Source organism: Sebastes fasciatus, chromosome 24 (genome assembly GCF_043250625.1).
Source record: "Sebastes fasciatus isolate fSebFas1 chromosome 24, fSebFas1.pri, whole genome shotgun sequence".
In the NCBI taxonomy this organism is placed as follows: domain Eukaryota; kingdom Metazoa; phylum Chordata; class Actinopteri; order Perciformes; family Sebastidae; genus Sebastes; species Sebastes fasciatus.
Window position 1 is genome coordinate 756,362 of NC_133818.1, and position 17,070 is coordinate 773,431.

The 17,070-nt window shown below is 46.1% G+C and overlaps 2 protein-coding genes across 3 annotated transcripts; one reads left to right on the plus strand and one right to left on the minus strand.

Moving 5' to 3' along the window:
• Nucleotides 1-6: 6 nt before the first annotated feature.
• ftcd (formimidoyltransferase cyclodeaminase) lies at nt 7-6,431 on the minus strand. 2 transcript variants are annotated; one of them, XM_074626687.1, is made up of 9 exons: nt 6,236-6,431; nt 3,666-3,724; nt 2,439-2,622; nt 2,184-2,312; nt 1,599-1,687; nt 1,172-1,351; nt 629-766; nt 415-546; nt 7-282 (listed from the first exon to the last, which is right to left on the minus strand). In XM_074626687.1, the coding sequence occupies exons 2-9, from the start codon at nt 3,717-3,719 to the stop codon at nt 217-219; spliced, it is 972 nt and encodes a 323-aa protein (XP_074482788.1). In that variant the 5' UTR covers nt 3,720-3,724; nt 6,236-6,431; the 3' UTR covers nt 7-216. The 2 variants fall into 2 exon arrangements, with proteins under 2 accessions (XP_074482788.1, XP_074482787.1); XM_074626686.1 differs by lacking the exon at nt 6,236-6,431 and having other exon boundaries at nt 3,666-3,797.
• Nucleotides 6,432-7,668: 1,237 nt separating this feature from the next.
• Nucleotides 7,669-16,894, plus strand: adgrg7.1 (adhesion G protein-coupled receptor G7, tandem duplicate 1). The gene is given in 15 exon segments (XM_074627862.1): nt 7,669-7,673; nt 10,255-10,577; nt 10,664-10,768; nt 10,854-10,966; nt 11,930-12,070; nt 12,172-12,260; nt 12,338-12,486; nt 13,469-13,582; nt 13,735-13,925; nt 14,040-14,192; nt 14,284-14,396; nt 14,496-14,836; nt 15,412-15,493; nt 15,583-15,955; nt 16,130-16,894. Coding segments are annotated over 15 exon segments (2,472 nt in total). The 3' UTR covers nt 16,310-16,894.
• Nucleotides 16,895-17,070: the final 176 nt, after the last annotated feature.

A 17,070-nucleotide genomic window follows, 5' to 3' on the forward strand; every position in this document is an offset into this window, starting at 1 on the left:
CCAGGTACCTGCACAGGTAACACCGGGTAACACCGGGTAACACCAGGTAACACCAGGTAGCACCAGGTAACACCGGGTAACACCGGGTAACACCGGGTAACACCAGGTAACACCAGGTAACACCAGGTAACACCGGGTAACACCGGGTAACACCGGGTAACCTTCACCTGTTACCTGAGTCCAGTCTGAGTACTACTGTATAAATACTATGAGTACTCACTCTATGATTCTCTCCTTCGGGTTGAACGGACCGAGAGAGTCCAGACCCAGTTTACTGATCACCTGATGACACACAGACACATCTAAAGTTACATAGAATAATATAATATCATAATATATATTATAATAATCTATAATAATAATATAATAATCTATAATAATCTAATAATCTAATAATGAAGAGCGTCGTCTGACCAGCCGGACTTTGTGCTCCTCTTCCAGGATGAAGAGTCGGTCTCTGAGGATGAAGAAGTCAGCCGAGTCCAGGACGGCCTTCAGAGGGATCAGACCGACGATCTGAGAGCCCACCACCGGCAGCTTCAGCTCCTGGAGGACCAGAGGAACCGGATCAACTCACTGAAACCTCTGAGACCAACAACTACCACGCGGTAACAATACGACCTCTGACCTCCGCCTCCCTGCAGACCTCCTGGTGCACCGCGTGGAGGGGGGTCAGCTCGCAGTCCAGGATGTTGGTGGACACCTGAGCGATGTTGGCCTCGTCCAGGTACCAGCCCATCCCCTGCACCTTCTGCAGCCGCCCGGGCTGCTCCAGAGACAGGGAGAGGTCACCAGAGAGGTCACCTAGAGGTCGCTAAAGGTCACCTAGAAGTCACTAAAGGTCACCTAGAGGTCACTAAAGGTCACCTAGAAGTCACTGAAGGTCACTAAAGTCACCAAGACATCACTAAAGGTCACCTAGAGGTCACTAAAGGTCACCTAGAAGTCACTAAAGGTCACCTAGAGGTCACTAAAGGTCAGGTAGAGGTGAGTAAAGGTCACCCAGGGGTCAATAAAGGTCACTTAGAGGTGAGTAAAGGTCACACAGAGATCTTTTAAGGTCACACAGAGGTCACTAAAGGTCACACAGAGGTCACTAAAGGTTACCTAGAGGTCACTAAAGGAAGAACAGTGAAGATAGCAGATGAGAACTCAGACTCCCAGCATGCACCTGGTCTTTCCCGCGGCCCTGCTCCCTGAGGTCCAGAGCGATGCGATGAGCCTGCTCCTTGGTGCCGATCAGGTTCACGTTGTAGGCGATGAGGAACTTCCGAGCGCCGGTTACCGTGGCGCCCCACGACGGCACGAACAGGGCGGGGCCGAAGTCAGGGGACCAATCAGGACGCTTCAACTGGAGGACGGAAACACGCTTTACTTCCTGTTGGTTTATTTAGTTAAACGTTGTTTTGGATGTTTTAGTCGTTTTGTAGGACTTTTATTTTGGAAGGAACAACACAGGAAACTCTTGGTCTGACTTTCTGAAGACAGATTTTATGTTTTTGGTTTCACTGAACCTGCTGCTGCCTACTGGTCTCCTACATTTCCCACAATGCCTTGCATGAATAGATGCTAGAAGAGGAAACAGGAAGTAAACTCACCTTGTCAGGTAAGGCCTCGTACTCTCCGGCTCGGACGGACGGGAGACTTCTTCTCGTGTCTCTCCGGGCTGCTTCTCCGTACAGATACACTGTGAGGACATAAAGGGTTAATCAGTCATTGATCGGTTATTGATCGGTCATTGATTAGTTATTGATCGGTTATTGATCGGTCATTGATCAGTCATTGATCAGTTATTGATCGGTTATTGATCGGTCATTGATCAGTCATTGATCAGTCATTGATTAGTTATTGATCGGTCATTGATTAGTTATTGATCGGTTATTGATCGGTCATTGATCAGTCATTGATCAGTTATTGATCGGTTATTGATCAGTTATTGATCGGTTATTGATCGGTCATTGATCAGTCATTGATCGGTTATTGATCGGTCATTGATCAGTCATTGATCAGTCATTGATCGGTTATTGATCGGTCATTGATCGGTCATTGATTGGTTATTGATCGGTCATTGATTGGTTATTGATCGGTCATTGATCGGTTATTGATCGGTCATTGATCGGTCATTGATCAGTTATTGATCGGTCATTGATCGGTCATTGATCGGTGGTAGCGTGGCGTCTCACCGGGGACGTGCAGCATCTCTGCCAGCTTCTGTCCGAAGACGTCGGCGCAGTGGACGCAGTCGTCCATGGAGACGTTCTGGACGGGGATGAAGGGACAGACGTCCAGCGCTCCGGTCCGAGGATGCTCACCTGAACAGGTAACACACACACGGGTCAGCTGCTTCCTGTTGGGTAACACTTCCTGTTGGGTAACACATGTTAATGAGGTAGCTGTGTAACACTTCCTGTTGATGTTAATGAGGTAGACCTGCTGACCTGAGTGTTTGCTCATGTCGATGAGGCTGAAGGCCCGCTGGGCGGCGTTCAGCGCCCCGTCCACCACGGCGGCCGGCGAGCCCACGAAGGTGTAGACGGTCCTGTTGGTGGAGGCTCCGGGGTCGACGTCCAGCAGGCTGCAGCCCGCCGTACCGGAGATGGCCGCCGAGATGGCGTCGATCACCTGACGGCAACGACAACCGGCTTTAATGGTTACCACCAATAGTACAACGCCGTGGTACTGAGATAGTACAACGCCATAGTACTGAGATAGTACAACGCTGTGGTACTGAGATAGTACAACGCTGTGGTACTGAGATAGTACAACGCCATAGTACTGAGATAGTACAACGCTGTGGTACTGAGATAGTACAACGCCGTAGTACTGAGATAGTACAACGCTGTGGTACTGAGATAGTACAACGCCGTAGTACTGAGATAGTACAACGCCGTAGTACTGAGATAGTACAACGCTGTGGTACTGAGATAGTACAACGCCGTAGTACTGAGATAGTACAACGCTGTGGTACTGAGATAGTACAACGCTGTGGTACTGAGATAGTACAACGCCGTAGTACTGAGATAGTACAACGCCGTAGTACTGAGATAGTACAACGCTGTGGTACTGAGATAGTACAATGCCGTAGTACTGAGATAGTACAACGCTGTGGTACTGAGATAGTACAATGCCGTAGTACTGAGATAGTACAATGCCGTAGTACTGAGATAGTACAACGCTGTGGTACTGAGATAGTACAACGCTGTGGTACTGAGATAGTACAACGCCGTAGTACTGAGATAGTACAACGCCGTGGTACTGAGATAGTACAACGCTGTGGTACTGAGATAGTACAATGCCGTAGTACTGAGATAGTACAACGCTGTGGTACTGAGATAGTACAATGCCGTAGTACTGAGATAGTACAACGCTGTGGTACTGAGATAGTACAATGCCGTAGTACTGAGATAGTACAACGCTGTGGTACTGAGATAGTACAACGCTGTGGTACTTGTACTTTACGTTACTTGTACTGAGTGTTTCTCTTTAATACTCAACAGACTGAGACAACATGCAGCTAATCATTTAGAACATAGAGATATATGTAGAACAGATCTAGAGATATAGATCTAGGTATATAGATCTAGGTATATGTAGAACAGATATAGATATATAGATCTAGAGGTATATATATAGAGAGATATGTATAAGAGGTTAAATAGACGAACCTGTTGGTCTCGACCTTCAGAGAAGTTTGGAACACACTCCACCAGCTGAGCCATGATGACTGAATGAAGACCAGAGACCAGTTACACCTCTCTAAAACCACCAGCCCCCCACAACCCCTCAGAAACCCTCCTACAACCCTCCTACAACCCTCCTACAACCCTCCTACAACCCTCCTATAACCCTCCTATAACCCTCCTACACCCCCCCCTCTGTGTAAACAGGAGTCCAGAGGTCTGAATGATCAAACGGTTCTGAGGTTCAGCTGACTGACAATCATTACAGAGACTCTCTGAGACTCTGTACACAAACACTCAGTACTACCATTCAATACTAGTACTACTACTATACAATACTACCTACAGATACTACTACTACTACCTACAGACCAACACTCAGTACTACCATTCAATACTAGTACTACTACAGATACTACTACTACTACCTAGAGATGTACTATGTCCCAGAACTCAATAGTACTCAGTAGTACTCAGTAGTACTCAGTAGTACTCAGTAGTACTCAGTAGTACTCAGTATACATCCGGTCACGTTCTGCAGGATGAAGCCAGCCGGCTGTTCTGACCCACAATCCTTTGCACCGCGGATCTATGAGCTAGAGGGTCAAAGGTCAACTGTGTCCCGGCAACGTTCATACTGCCGGCTACAGTAGTACTCTGTGAGGGCTACAGTAGTACTCTGTGAGGGCTACAGTAGTACTCTGTGAGGGCTACAGTAGTACTCTGTGAGGGCTACAGTAGTACTCTGTGAGGGCTACAGTAGTACTCTGTGAGGGCTACAGTAGTACTTTGTGAGGGCTACAGTAGTACTTTGTGAGGGCTACAGTAGTACTTTGAGGGCTACAGTAGTACTTTGAGGGCTACAGTAGTACTTTGAGGGCTACAGTAGTACTTTGTGAGGGCTACAGTAGTACTCTGTGAGGGCTACAGTAGTACTTTGTGAGGGCTACAGTAGTACTTTGTGAGGGCTACAGTAGTACTTTGTGAGGGCTACAGTAGTACTTTGTGAGGGCTACAGTAGTACTCTGTGAGGGCTACAGTAGTACTCTGTGAGGGCTACAGTAGTACTCTGTGAGGGCTACAGTAGTACTTTGTGAGGGCTACAGTAGTACTTTGAGGGCTACAGTAGTACTTTGAGGGCTACAGTAGTACTTTGAGGGCTACAGTAGTACTTTGTGAGGGCTACAGTAGTACTCTGTGAGGGCTACAGTAGTACTTTGTGAGGGCTACAGTAGTACTTTGTGAGGGCTACAGTAGTACTTTGTGAGGGCTACAGTAGTACTCTGTGAGGGCTACAGTAGTACTCTGTGAGGGCTACAGTAGTACTCTGTGAGGGCTACAGTAGTACTCTGTGAGGGCTACAGTAGTACTCTGTGAGGGCTACAGTAGTACTCTGTGAGGGCTACAGTAGTACTCTGTGAGGGCTACAGTAGTACTTTGTGAGGGCTACAGTAGTACTCTGTGAGGGCTACAGTAGTACTTTGTGAGGGCTACAGTAGTACTCTGTGAGGGCTACAGTAGTACTCTGTGAGGGCTACAGTAGTACTCTGTGAGGGCTACAGTAGTACTTTGTGAGGGCTACAGTAGTACTCTGTGAGGGCTACAGTAGTACTCTGTGAGGGCTACAGTAGTACTCTGTGAGGGCAGCAGTAGTACTCTGTGAGGGCTACAGTAGTACTCTGTGAGGGCTACAGTAGTACTCTGTGAGGGCTACAGTAGTACTCTGTGAGGGCTACAGTAATACTTTGTGAGGGCAGCAGTAGTACTCTGTGAGGGCTACAGTAGTACTTTGTGAGGGCTACAGTAGTACTCTGTGAGGGCTACAGTAGTACTTTGTGAGGGCAGCAGTAGTACTTTGTGAGGGCTACAGTAGTACTCTGTGAGGGCTACAGTAGTACTCTGTGAGGGCTACAGTAGTACTTTGTGAGGGCAGCAGTAGTACTTTGTGAGGGCAGCAGTAGTACTCTGTGAGGGCTACAGTAGTACTTTGTGAGGGCTACAGTAGTACTTTGTGAGGGCTACAGTAGTACTTTGTGAGGGCTACAGTAGTACTCTGTGAGGGCTACAGTAGTACTCTGTGAGGGCTACAGTAGTACTTTGTGAGGGCTACAGTAGTACTTTGTGAGGGCTACAGTAGTACTTTGTGAGGGCAGCAGTAGTACTCTGTGAGGGCTACAGTAGTACTCTGTGAGGGCTACAGTAGTACTTTGTGAGGGCAGCAGTAGTACTTTGTGAGGGCAGCAGTAGTACTTTGTGAGGGCAGCAGTAGTACTTTGTGAGGGCAGCAGTAGTACTTTGTGAGGGCTACAGTAGTACTCTGTGAGGGCTACAGTAGTACTTTGTGAGGGCTACAGTAGTACTCTGTGAGGGCTACAGTAGTACTTTGTGAGGGCTACAGTAGTACTCTGAGGGCTACAGTAGTACTTTGTGAGGGCAGCAGTAGTACGTAGTAAAAGTACAAATACAAAGTGTGAGATGTGTTTCTCTAGTAACAGTAACGGGACTGAACCTGAACAGAAGTTTAAACTCTGAAATAAAACCTCAAACAAACTCACATCACATCTACTGACTGGTTCCTGGTTCCTGGTTCCTGGTCCCTGGATCCTGGACCCTGGTTCTTGTCTCTTGGTTCCTGGTTCTTGTCTCCAGGTTCCTGTCTCTTGGTTCCTGGTTCCTGGTCCCTGGACCCTGGTTCTTGTCTCTTGGTTCCTGGTTCTTGTCTCCAGGTTCCTGTCTCTTGGTTCCTGGTTCCTGGTCCCTGGACCCTGGACCCTGGTTCATGTCTCTTGGTTCCTGGTTCCTGGTTCTTGTCTCTTGGTTCCTGGTCCCTGGACCCTGGACCCTGGTTCTTGTCTCTTGGTTCCTGGTTCCTGGTCCCTGGACCCTGGACCCTGGTTCTTGTCTCCTGGTTCCTGGCTCCAGGTTCCTGTCTCTTGGTTCCTGGTTCCTGGTTCTTGTCTCTTGGTTCCTGGTTGGGTTAAATATTTGAGAGAGTTACATCACATGAAGCCGACCTCCAGCAGACCGTGAACGGTTAATCAGTGATCCGACAGCTGATTGGTTCAGAGGGAGAACAACAGGTCCTCCTCTTGGTGGACTCAAGAGGTCTGAGAGACCAGACCTGTCCTCCTCTTGGTGGACTCAGGAGGTCTGAGAGACCAGACCGGTCCTCCTCTTGGCGGACTCAGGAGGTCTGAGAGACCAGACCGGTCCTCCTCTTGGTGGACTCAGGAGGTCTAAGAGACCAGACCTGTCCTCCTCTTGGTGGACTCAGGAGGTCTGAGAGACCAGACCAGTCCTCCTCTTGGTGGACTCAGGAGGTCTGAGAGACCAGACCGGTCCTCCTGTTGGTGGACTCAGGAGGTCTGAGAGACCAGACCGGTCCTCCTCTTGGTGGACTCAGGAGGTCTGAGAGACCAGACCTGTCCTCCTCTTGGTGGACTCAGGAGGTCTAAGAGACCAGACCTGTCCTCCTCTTGGTGGACTCAGGAGGTCTGAGAGACCAGACCTGTCCTCCTGTTGGTGGACTCAGGAGGTCTGAGAGACCAGACCGGTCCTCCTCTTGGTGGACTCAGGAGGTCTGAGAGACCAGACCGGTCCTCCTCTTGGTGGACTCAGGAGGTCTGAGAGACCAGACCTGTCCTCCTGTTGGTGGACTCAGGAGGTCTGAGAGACCAGACCGGTCCTCCTCTTGGTGGACTCAGGAGGTCTGAGAGACCAGACCAGTCCTCCTCTTGGTGGACTCAGGAGGTCTGAGAGACCAGACCGGTCCTCCTCTTGGTGGACTCAGGAGGTCTGAGAGACCAGACCGGTCCTCCTCTTGGTGGACTCAGGAGGTCTGAGAGACCAGACCAGTCCTCCTCTTGGTGGACTCAGGAGGTCTGAGAGACCAGATGTACTGGACTCTCTGAGGCTCATTAAGAGGATCATCTGTTTCCCTTTTATTGATCATGTTTCTCAGATCAGATGATCAATAATCAACCTCCTGATGAGGTCAGCGTTAGAACTAACACTAATGAACTAACGGGACATTGATCAGCTCAAACTCTGAATGGATGAACGTTGTGACGTCTGGTTTGTTTTCAACAGGTGATGAAGAACTTTGAGCTGCTGAACTGTTTTATGACTTCAACGTCAGATCTTTATGATTTTTATGATTTTATTGACGTTCAGTAACAAATGTGATCAAACTGTCTCTGCAGCTCAGACAGCAACATGGACTCCTGGTTCCTGGTCCTCTTCACTCTGGGTGAGACAACTTCACTACTATATATAGACATATACATATAGATATATGTATATGTCTATATATGTATATATAGATATATGTATATATATCTATATATACATATATATATATACACGTTTATATACGTGTGACTATAGCAGGTCTCATTAACTCTTCACTCTGGGTTAGACAACTTCACTACTATATATACATATAGACATATACATATAGATATATGTATATGTCTATATGTATATATATATATGTATATATATATATATACACGTTTATATACGTGTGACTATAGCAGGTTTCATTAACTCTTCACTCTGGGTTAGACAACTTCACTTTGTTCTTTTACTGTGGACGTTTCAGGAGGAGTCAGGATGATGTACAGGGTTTGTTTAGAGCTGCATATATATATATATACTACTATACTACACTATACTATACTACTACTATACTACTACTACTACTACTATACTACTACTACTACTACTACTACCGTAAAAAAACGACTTCTTCCTATCAACTAATTATTGTAATAATGATCTGTCTCCTCATAGTGGTTCATCTGGCCTCAAGAACTGGAGCTCAGAACACCACAACAACACCTACAGCTACTACTGGTGTTCCTACTACTACTACTACTACTACTTTAAATACTACTACTCTTGCTCCTGCTACTGATACTACTGGTCCTACTACTGCTGGTCCTACTACTACTGCTGATCCTACTACTGCAGGTCCTACTACTGCTGATTCTACTACTGCTAGTCCTACTACTGCTGATCCTACTATTACTGCTGATCCTACTACTGCTGATTCTACTACTGCTGGTCCTACTACTACTACTACTACTTTAAATACTACTACTCTTGCTCCTGCTACTGATACTACTGGTCCTACTACTGCTGGTCCTACTACTACTGCTGATCCTACTACTGCAGGTCCTACTACTGCTGATTCTACTACTGCTAGTCCTACTACTGCTGATCCTACTATTACTGCTGATCCTATTACTGCTGATCCTACTACTGCTGATTCTACTACTGCTGGTCCTACTACTACTTCTCCTACTACTACTGCTGATCCTACTACTGCTGGTCCTACTACTGCTAGTGCTACTGCTGGTCCTACTACTGCTGATCCTACTATTACTGCTGATCCTACTACTGCTGATTCTACTACTGCTGATCCTACTACTACTGCTGATCCTACTACTGCAGGTCCTACTACTGCTGATTCTACTACTGCTAGTCCTACTACTGCTGATCCTACTATTACTGCTGATCCTACTACTGCTGATTCTACTACTGCTGGTCCTACTACTACTTCTCCTACTACTACTGCTGATCCTACTACTGCTGGTCCTACTACTGCTAGTGCTACTGCTGGTCCTACTACTGCTGATCCTACTATTACTGCTGATCCTACTACTGCTGATTCTACTACTGCTGGTCCTACTACTACTTCTCCTACTACTACTGCTGATCCTACTACTGCTGGTCCTACTACTGCTAGTGCTACTGCTGGTCCTACTACTGCTGGTCCTACTACTGCTGGCCCTACTACTACTTCTCCTACTACTACTGCTGATCCTACTACTGCAGGTCCTACTACTGCTGATCCTACTACTGCTGGTCCTACTACTGCTGGTCCTACTACTGCTGATCCTACTACTGCTAGTCCTACTGCTGCTCCTACTACTACTACTACTTTAAATACTACTACTCTTGCTCCTGCTACTGATACTACTGGTCCTACTACTGCTGATCCTACTGCTGCTCCTACTACTACTACTTCTACTTTAAATACTACTACTCTTGCTCCTGCTACTACTGCTGCTGGTCCTACTACTGTTGATCCTACTGCTGCTCCTACTACTACTACTACTTCTACTTTAAATACTACTACTCTTGCTCCTGCTACTGATACTACTGATCCTACTACTGCTGATCCTACTACTGCTGGTCCTACTACTGCTGATCCTACTGCTGCTCCTACTACTACCACTACTACTTTAAATACTACTACTCTTGCTCCTGCTACTGATACTACTGATCCTACCACTACTACTGCTTTGAATACTACTACTTTTGATCCTACTACTACTACTACTCCTACTACTGCTCCTACTGCTACTGCTACTGCTTCTCCTTATCCTACTACTACTACTGCTCCTACTGCTACTACTACTGCTGCTCCTAATCCTACTACTGCTACTACTACCAGTACTACTACTACTACTGCTGCTACTCCTTCTCCTTATCCTACTACTACTACTACTGCTCCTACTGCTACTACTACTGCTGCTCCTAATCCTACTACTGCTACTACTACCAGTACTACTACTACTACTGCTGCTACTCCTTCTCCTTATCCTACTACTACTACTACTGCTCCTACTGCTACTGCTACTGCTTCTCCTTATCCTACTACTACTACTGCTCCTACTGCTACTACTACTGCTGCTCCTAATCCTACTACTACTACTACTACCAGTACTACTACTACTACTACCAGTACTACTACTACTACTACCAGTACTACTCCTACCAGCACTACTCCCCCTACCACCACTCCTCTGGTGTGTGATAATGGTGGGGTATCACTGAACGGGGTCTGTATCTGTCCTGATGAATGGACCGGAGAGACCTGCTCAGAAGGTAAGTCGGGTTTAACAACAACAGTACAAGAAAACGTAAAGATCTTCAACAACGCAGCTCATCGGTCATTAAACTTATCCTCATAGAAAACTTCTGCCAAGTCGAAGAGTTGGAGGGTTTCAGTTTCCCAATCACACCCATCGGCTGGTTCGCTTATTCTAAAGAAACTTGTCCAAAAGGAACGAGTGGTGGTAAGTTTCTACCATCCATCGAGGTATCAGTCTGGTCGGGTACACCATAATATACAGCACTTTAAATTCCACTGTTTCCATCCAGCTGGTAAACCCCGGGCTTCCACCAGATGTTCCACCAAGAACGGACAGCCGAGTTTCCAGCGTCCGCCACAGGTCCTCCAGTGTGACCAGACGCTCAGCGACTTACAACAAAATGTGAGAAAGACTGTTTTTTTTACAGTAAATGGTGGAGACACACCTGAATGTCCAGACAGTTCCAGTTTGATATACGATCCTTTTTCAGTTTAGAATAACGTAGGACCACTATCCTAGAAGGTACTACTCTATCTCCAGGAGGTACTAATCTAACCACTGTCCCAGAAGGTACTACTCTATCTCCAGGAGGTAGTAATCTAATCACTGTCCCCGAAGGTACTACTCTATCTCCAGGAGGTAGTAATCTAATCACTGTCCCAGAAGGTACTACTTTATCTCCAGGAGGTAGTAATCTAATCACTGTCCCCGAAGGTACTACTCTATCTCCAGGAGGTAGTAATCTAACCACTGTCCCAGAAGGTACTACTCTATCTCCAGCAGGTAGTAATCTAACCACTGTCCCAGAAGGTACTACTCTATCTCCAGGAGGTACTAATCTAACCACTGTCCCAGAAGGTACTACTCTATCTCCAGGAGGTAGTAATCTAATCACTGTCCCCGAAGGTACTACTCTATCTCCAGCAGGTACTAATCTAACCACTGTCCCAGAAGGTACTACTCTATCTCCAGCAGGTACCAATCTAACCACTGTCCCAGAAGGTACTACTCTATCTCCAGGAGGTAGTAATCTAACCACTGTCCCAGAAGGTACTACTCTATCTCCAGGAGGTACCAATCTAACCACTGTCCCAGAAGGTACTACTCTATCTCCAACAGGTAGTAATCTAACCACTGTCCCAGAAGGTACTACTCTATCTCTAGGAGGTACTAATCTAACCACTGTCCCTGAAGGTACTACTCTATCTCCGGGAGGTAGTAATCTGTCCCAGAAGGTACTACTCTATCTCCAGGAGGTACCAATCTAACCACTGTCCCAGAAGGTACTACTCTATCTCCAGGAGGTAGTAATCTGTCCCTGAAGGTACTACTCTAACTCCATGAATAATGTGTTTCCTGTCTCAGCTCACCAGTCCGGAGGATTTAGAGAAGCTGGCGGCGAGCACTCAGATTCTGACCTCCAAACCTGAAGAGCTGACGGCTGAAAACATCACGGCAGCAGCTCAGATCGCCAACACGCTGCTGCTGTCGCCAAACGCCACCGAGGTACGAACCACAGAACTGAGGAACTATGATATACTACTGTGTATACTACTATGATATAGTCATCGTAGCTTGTACTCATCGTGTTAATGTTTGTGTTGCAGAGTGTCCGGGTGTCAGCGGTAGCAACCGTCAGCCAGCTGCTGAACGCCAGCACGCCGGACGGTGGCGAGGAAGACAACGCTATGCTGGGGTAAACACCATCTCACCACCAGTTCAGGCTTTGATTTCAGCTTTAAGATGACGTCTTCTATACATTTATATCTACAGCCTGACGGTGACCCTGGACCAGCTCGCGGTCAACCTCAGCCTCAGTGTCGGCGCGTCCCGGTCTCAGGTGGTTCAACCGAACCTGGTGGTCCTGTCGGCTCAGATCCCTGCAGCCGACACTCAGGGGGTCCAGTTCACGTCTCTCTCAGGTCAGGGTCGTTTCTAACTGATGATTCGGACCTGGTTTTATCCAACCAGAAAAGGAGTTTAGAAGGTTTAGAAATATAAACTAAATAAAATAAAACAACGACAAATAATTAAATATAAACTTAATAAAAAAAATAAAAAAGACAAATAATTAAAAATAAAGAAATTAAAGAAATTAAAAAATTAAAAAAACGACAAACTAAAAATAAACAAACCAAAATAAAAAACGACAAATAATAAAAAATTTAATAAAAACGACTAAATAAATAAATATAAAATAAATAAAATAATATAATGTCAATTAATTAAAAATAAACTAAATAAAATAAATTAAAAAATATATCTATTTAAAAAAAAAAAATTAAGAATCAAACAGATGGAATAGAAATAGTGTGCCCTTCTAGTTTTATCTGATCTTGTGTCCTGCTACAGGTCTGAGAGAGTCTACATTATGTCCAGGTTATATGAGGTGGTTCAGTTTAATTAGTCCAAAATCCACATGGAGGTGCTGCTGTGGTGTTATTTAATCTGCTGGATAAAACAGTAAAGCTTTTTATGGTTTTATGATTATTCAGCTTTGTGTCCTACTCTGTTTGGTCTCTTTGTTCTTCTCGTCTTCTTCATTTAAACACCAGTAACAATATAATCTATCTGATGTCCAACGCGAGTAAACGTCCATAAATCCACTTGGAAATCAAAGAAAACAGACGCTTAATAGAAGCTTTCTTCAGTAATCTAAGACATGAACGCAGTATCACACCAGCTTGATCAAAGTGAAACAGAAGTAATGTGTAGATGATAAAAGCCTCGGTACTCACCAGATGATGCAGCGTTGTCTTGATGTGGAGGTCCTACGGGAGCCTGAAAGAGGCAAAAATAATCAACATTTAATTCATACGTTCACTATTCTGTAAACAAACATCTCAAAGATATCGGAGCATCGTGAGTCGTCGTCTTTAGAAGTTAAACTCTGTTTCTCTGTAGGAACGTCTGGCAGCTTCGTAGCCGACCGCATTCAGCTGAACACCAACACGTCAACGGTCGTGGTGGAAAACGGGTTCATAGCCGACGCCGTGGTCTACGTACGATTCCCACCAGGTGAGGTTTCTACTCTTGAGTGATTCTACTAGCTGGGCGGTTGACTGTAAACGTTATTTTAGTAATAAACTACCCGTAGTTTCACCTGATGTTCTCCACAAAGTTCTTCCATGTTCTACTAATAAGAACGTAAATGTGTTTCTCTGGTGAAGACGAAGCGTTCGGCGTTCGGCAGAAGCCGGCGAACGTCTCGCTGGGCTTCGTCCTCTACCAGAACGATCGTTTCTTCAGGTCGAGGCGCTACAGGCCGCGGCGGACCACCATCAGGGTCCTGTCGGCCACCGTCCAAGGTCAGGGGCGCCGCGTGGTGCCGCAACACGTGGAGATGCTGTTCAGACCAACGGTAAGAAAACCTTCTGTCTCTGGAACTGGCTAGTTAGCTCGCTAGCTTGTCTGTGTAGCTTTTTAGTGACTAATAAAGATAGAGTTGTAGATGTTGTATCTGCTGCTGTTTCAGGTGATGAACGGGACGTCTCTGTTCGACTTCGCTTGTGTTTTCTGGGACTACGATCTGCAGGACTGGAGCACCGCCGGCTGCTCTAAAGGAAACGCTTCCGACGGACTCCTCCGATGTTTCTGCAACCACACCACCAACTTCGCCGCTCTCTGGGTGAACAAACTCTGCACCGACATGTTGACGAGTTTAACATCAAACTGACGTTTTATCGGACTGAACTCGTGATTGTGTGTTTCTGTTTCAGTCGTTCAGAGCGAACTATGAATACGCTGAAGCCCTCGGCGCCATTTCTGTTGTCGGACTTTCCTTTTCTATTCTGGGTTTGATCGTTACGATAATTCATCACCTTAAAGTCAAGTAGGACCACGTTACGTTGTAGATTATATTTATGGAGCTGCTAGTGTGAGTACTTTTACTACTCTAAATGATCTCAATACTTCTTTCTTCCATCTTTAGCTTTCAGAAAAAGGACGAGGACGAAGTCAAGGACTCCCAGATCGCTCTGCTGTCTATCTGCTTCAGCCTGCTGGCCTTCATCATCACCTTCGTCACCGGAGTCGGAAACTCCAGCAGACGGGACGCTCCGGTGGAGGTCGACACCCGAACCAACGCCATCCTGGACTCCGATGAACACGTGGAGCCAGACGGAGGCTCGTGTTCGGCGGTGGCAGCTCTGCTTCACTTCTTCCTGTTAGCCACCTTCGTGTGGAACAGCGTTTACGGCACTGTGATGCTGCGGGTCAAGGACCATAGTCTTCCTGCGTTCTGGACGCCACTCAGCTTCGCCGTAGGATGGGGTACGAGGTTCAACAAACCACAACCAAACACTCAGAAAAATAATCCAACCCAGACTGACAGTCTGCAGCCATGTTAGCATTTCTGTGCTTTGAGCTAAATGCTAACATGCTCACAATGGTTCATAGGGTTAGCATGTTAGCATGCAGCTAAGTCCAGCGGGGGCTGATGAATGTCATCAGTTCTGCAGCTATTTGGTCATAAACCAAAGTTGTTGTTGTCCAACTTTCAACTTTGGATACATATTTTGGTGGTGGGAGAAACCGGGGAACCCGGAGTAAACCCACGCGAACACGGGGAGAACATGGTGCCAGTGCTAACCACAGCACCGCCCTGGTCATAAGCCAAAGTTCCAGCGTATCATCTGATTTGGCGTAGGTTTTACGCCGGATGTCCTTCCTGACGTAACCACCATTCACAGAGCACTGGGGGGGATACATCTTTTGGTGGTTGGAGAAACCGGAGAACCCGGAGTAAACCCACGCGGATTATCTGATTTGGTATAGGTTTTACACCGGATGCCCTCCCTGATGCAACCCACCAACCCACAATATTTTTACTTTCTGTGTCGTCTCAGGAGTCCCGGCCGCCATCATGGCGATCACACTGGGCGCCACCTACAGCGTGGACGACCCCCTGGGATACCGACAGGAGGAGTTGTGCGTCCATTACTGTTGTTATTCATTCAATAGTTTATTATCTGTGAGACGTCTAGTTTTAATCTGAACTCGGTTGTTTTCTTTGTTAGTTGCTGGCTCGCCGCTCTGGACCAGAACAAACGGTTCCACTTTGGGAAGCCCATGTTTTGGGGTTTCCTGCTTCCTGTCAGTCTGATCCTGATCTACAACATGGTTCTGTTGGTTCTGATCCTGAAAAGGTAACGAGTCCTCATCCGTCCTCTCCTGATTTCACTTTAACAACAACGTTGTTCTTTAAATATTACGACTTTGTCATCGATATCTTGTAGCATCAAAGAGTTTTCGTGGAAGAAGTTCCTCAACAGTTTCTCACTGGTGGTAGTACTGGGTCTGTCCTGGTCTCTGGGGTACCTGGTTCTGGTCACTACCGGACACACCCACCTGGTCTTCAGCATCCTCTTCTGCCTCTGTACAACCACACAGGTGCGTTTTTTGTTTAACAGTTTATACGGTTTATTTGTTTGTAAAGGATCAAGTGGCTCCAGCTTCAGGTTCTAAACCTCCAAGTTCATTTACAGGAAAACACTAAAAACCAGCCTGAATGTTTTAAAATAAATAATAAACTAATCTTCATGTTGTTGTTTTCAGGGTTTTCAGGGGGTTCAGATATTCGTCCTCTTCACCGCCAGAGAGCAGTCGTTCAGAGAAGCCGTGTCGTGGTCCGTTAAGAAGGTCTCGTCGGTCAACATCCAGCTGAAAGACACAAAGTACAGACTGCAGAGGAACTGGAGTACGACCGTCTCCGAGAGCTACCGAGACATCAGAGACCTGAACTAGTCCTACGGAGACCTGAGAGACCTCTACTAGTCCTACGGAGACCTGAGAGACCTCTACTAGTCCACCAAAACCCTGCAGCAACCCGGACCTTCACAATGCAGAGAACTGTAAGCTAACATCGACCTTTAGAGGAACTCCTACCTGTTGATGATGCCTCCTGGACCCCAGAGTAGAAACCACATTTCCCAGAATGCATAGCAGCAGAAGCCAGAAGCCTGGAGGCCGTCTGAGAGAATAAGAACAAAAACACTGATGAATGTTGATTTAATCTGCACGCACTACAAAGTGACTTTCTTTCACAATTTTAACGTATTTGAAATTCATCATTTGACACGTTTTATATTTCTACTTCAATAGTACTAGATTGTACTTATTCAGTTTGATGTGACGTTTTAGTTTAAACTTTTTGAGCAGCTTTGTGACTGAAAGATAGCGATGATATTTGATATATTTACTGTAAATACTGATAACTGATGAACTGCAATAATTAATTAATGAATTATTAAGACTGGTGATTGTTACAGAAGCCTGTTGATCAAACGTGTAACTTTAAATAAAACATCTTTTATTAAAGGAATAATTCCACATGTTATTGTTCAGTCTAAAACTATTCTTTTAATAATCTGAGCTGGTGTTTTAGTGGTCCAACCAGCACCAGTTTGACCAGTTTATGATGGTTTGCTGTTGTTTTATCAGTCGGGGTTCGAGTTATACTGGGAACACTGGGATCAGTGAGCCGCTAGAGGGCGTCAGAAGACAAA